This window comes from Haliotis rubra, unplaced genomic scaffold (genome assembly GCF_003918875.1).
Source record: "Haliotis rubra isolate DU_JTF1 unplaced genomic scaffold, ASM391887v1 Scf12, whole genome shotgun sequence".
Classification (NCBI taxonomy): Eukaryota; Metazoa; Mollusca; class Gastropoda; order Lepetellida; family Haliotidae; genus Haliotis; species Haliotis rubra.
Window position 1 is genome coordinate 630,610 of NW_025765114.1, and position 2,891 is coordinate 633,500.

The 2,891-nt window shown below is 42.2% G+C and overlaps 1 protein-coding gene across 1 annotated transcript; it reads right to left on the reverse strand.

The window, feature by feature from the left end:
• Positions 1-1,332: 1,332 nt before the first annotated feature.
• Positions 1,333-2,580, reverse strand: LOC124261907 (FMRFamide receptor-like). The gene has a single exon (XM_046696273.1). The coding sequence runs from the start codon at positions 2,578-2,580 to the stop codon at positions 1,333-1,335; it is 1,248 nt and encodes a 415-aa protein (XP_046552229.1).
• Between the last annotated feature and the right edge of the window lie 311 nt (positions 2,581-2,891).

Sequence of the window (2,891 nt, forward strand, 5' to 3'; positions counted from 1 at the left end):
ACGCGCGAGGAGGGTACACAAGATATTGAAGGACCGAGTGCTTCATGTTTGTTATTTTCATGTTTGGGGCTGTGAGATAGCCTAGTGGTTAAAGCGTTCGCTCGTCACGCCGAAGATCCGGGTTCGATTCCCCACATGGGTACAATGTGTGAAGCCAATTTCTGGTGTCTCCCGCCGTGATATTGCTGGAATATTGCTAAAAGCGGCGTAAAACTAAACTCACTCACTCATTTTCATTTTGGGGGGTTGGTCTATACAACTGATGTTTGCTTGTGCTGTTTGAACTTTTTGTCTGTATGTCACGATGTGTCACGTTTGTTAACACATTAAACATTACAGTGACACTTTTAGTTCTATCATTTCTGACCCGTGAAGAATATTGATCTTCAGTAACCCATGCTTGTCGTAAGACGTGACTAACGGGATCGGGTGGGCAGGCTCACAGACTTGGATGACACATGTCATCGGTTCCCAATTGCGCAGATCGATGCTCATACTGATCATCACTGGATTGTCTGGTCCAGACTCGATTATTGACAGATCGCCGCCATATAGCTGGAATATTGCTGAGTGCGGCGTAAAACTAAACTCACCCACTCACTCTATTATTTCTGAGAAACCTTTTTTTACATGTGCTATACATCATTTGCCCTTTATTAATGACGCCTAGTATTTTAATGCTTGGCTGATGTTTTCCATGCAAGTAAGATAGATACTTGAAGTCCCCATGGTCTCTAGCATGGTGATTTACCTTCATTTGTTGGCGATCTATAGCCCATTTGTGTTTTGCATTGGGGCATTGTTTTATGGTAATATGCCAGTTTTTCGTCTTAATATGTGATAGGCTAGTTATTTTATTGTCCATCGATGACAGACTTCTTAATCATATCATATCCAGTATGTATACCAAACGTTATGGCTGAAATATTGCCCTTGTGACGTAAAGCTTTAACTCACTCACTCATTCACTCACTCACTTATATTTGTACTAACATAAACGTAGTCGTTAAGAACTGTCTCAAATATGTCAATATGAAAATTACCTTTGCTGAGATCGATATGATCAGTTCGCGCTGTCAGATTGGCTGTACTATATGTTTTCAACATTGCAGCCGACACAACACAAAATGTAAACATTTACAAATAAGACCCTCTCATATGTAACTGACCTTCGACGCAATAAAAAATGTCTTGAGAAATAAGTTCTTATTCTTGTCTCAGCAGGTGTGCGCCACGCCTGTTATATTTCCACTGGGGTACTGAAGCAGCCTGCATTGTGGCCTACTGGAAAGTTGATGGATTGGGGTTCTGCTGAAACAAAAGTGGCAGTATCTACATCTCTGTCTCGTCCGTGCTCTTCCTGGTGTCAACGTATGCATTGCTGACGTGGGGACAACCTCTGGAACAGTATAGGTGCTGGCTGTGGTCGGCGAAAGACAAAGTGTTATTGTTTTTACCACAAAACATTCTGATGACCTCGTTGCGGAATTTCTGTCCTGTTGCGCAATACAGGAAGAAGTTGATGGAGTGATTAAGATACATGAGCAGCTGTGATATCGTGCGGACCAGACGGAATTTGGACATGACTGCGTTATCGTGCCCATTGGTATTCCAAAAGTCTGAGGCAATACTGCTGATGTTCATTGGGAGTGTGGTGAGAAGGAAGGTGAAGGATACAGTCAGGAGCATGATTGTCAAGCGTAGGTTGTTGTCTCCCTTGCTTCTGTTCCTGAGTTTCAGACAACCGTTTTGTAAACTTTCCCTCCCACTGGTCGCACGTGCAACTTTGCAGATGATGAGGATATTAAATATGCTGATAATGATGAAAGGAAGGAAACAGTATATGAGGGCGTCAACCCACGGCCAAACCACTGATACAAGAAACTGATGACCAGCACTTGCGTCACATTGCGGAAGAAGATTGTCCCGAATATCTGTTTCGTTTAAGCCAACGGTCCATGCAAAATGAATGTTAATGACAAGGAAAATGGCAACAAGTCCACTTATGGTTTTTTTAGCCCGAGCTACATTACAGAATCTTTGGGCTTTCAAAGGACAGCAAACAACAATGTATCTCTCTATGGTTACGGCGACAATGATCCAGACAGACGTGTTACTGGAAATATATCCTAGGATAATTGTAGCCTTGCACAACCAGTTAGCCTGGTCTCTGATGTCATAACCTGTGAGTTCCCCGAGCCACTGCCGCATTAATCCGATCAATAACACCATAGAATCGGCTACTGACAAAGCAGCTAGGAATATGTAGGTGGACAAGCGCGTCATGGCTTTATGACGCATGATCAGGAATGAGAATATGTTGCCAAAGGTGCCAAGTATTAAAAGAATTGGCGGTATGTATAACAATAGAATTTTGTGAACACGGTACTCTGGATACTGTAGAGCCAATTGGTCTTCTCCTATTCCGTGAACTAAATAATTCAGATCTTCCTCATTCGTGACACCCATGAGGTCGAATAAATGTATCTTCTCCTTTTGAGATAGATGCTGAATAGAGGCCAGCAGAGTCTCCACGGATATGTTCAGTTTAGCGTCCATCTCTGATCTTGCAGTGTTCATTCTGGAAGACAAAGAAATAACATGTAGTCTCTATCAAACACGTTCAAAAGGTGCCTTTACCTTATATCTATTGTTCCCAACATAGAATTGTACATAATGACATCTGTAGGCTATGAATGGGAACACGTTGCAAGCGCAGTTCAACATAATCTCCGAATGGTATACTATTCACAACTTTTTAACGAACCTCACAAGCCCTTGACATTGAGACTGGGGAAAATCGTGTGATCTTTAACTTGATTTGAGTAGTTTGGAAGGATTGGTCAATTCGTCTGTGAACGCTCCATTTACGCTTTATTTCGTGATCGGAT

Coding starts and splice junctions, on each gene's coding strand:
- LOC124261907 (XM_046696273.1), bottom strand. CDS start 2,580: ATGAACACTGCAAGATCAGAGATGGACGCTAAACTGAACATATCCGTG.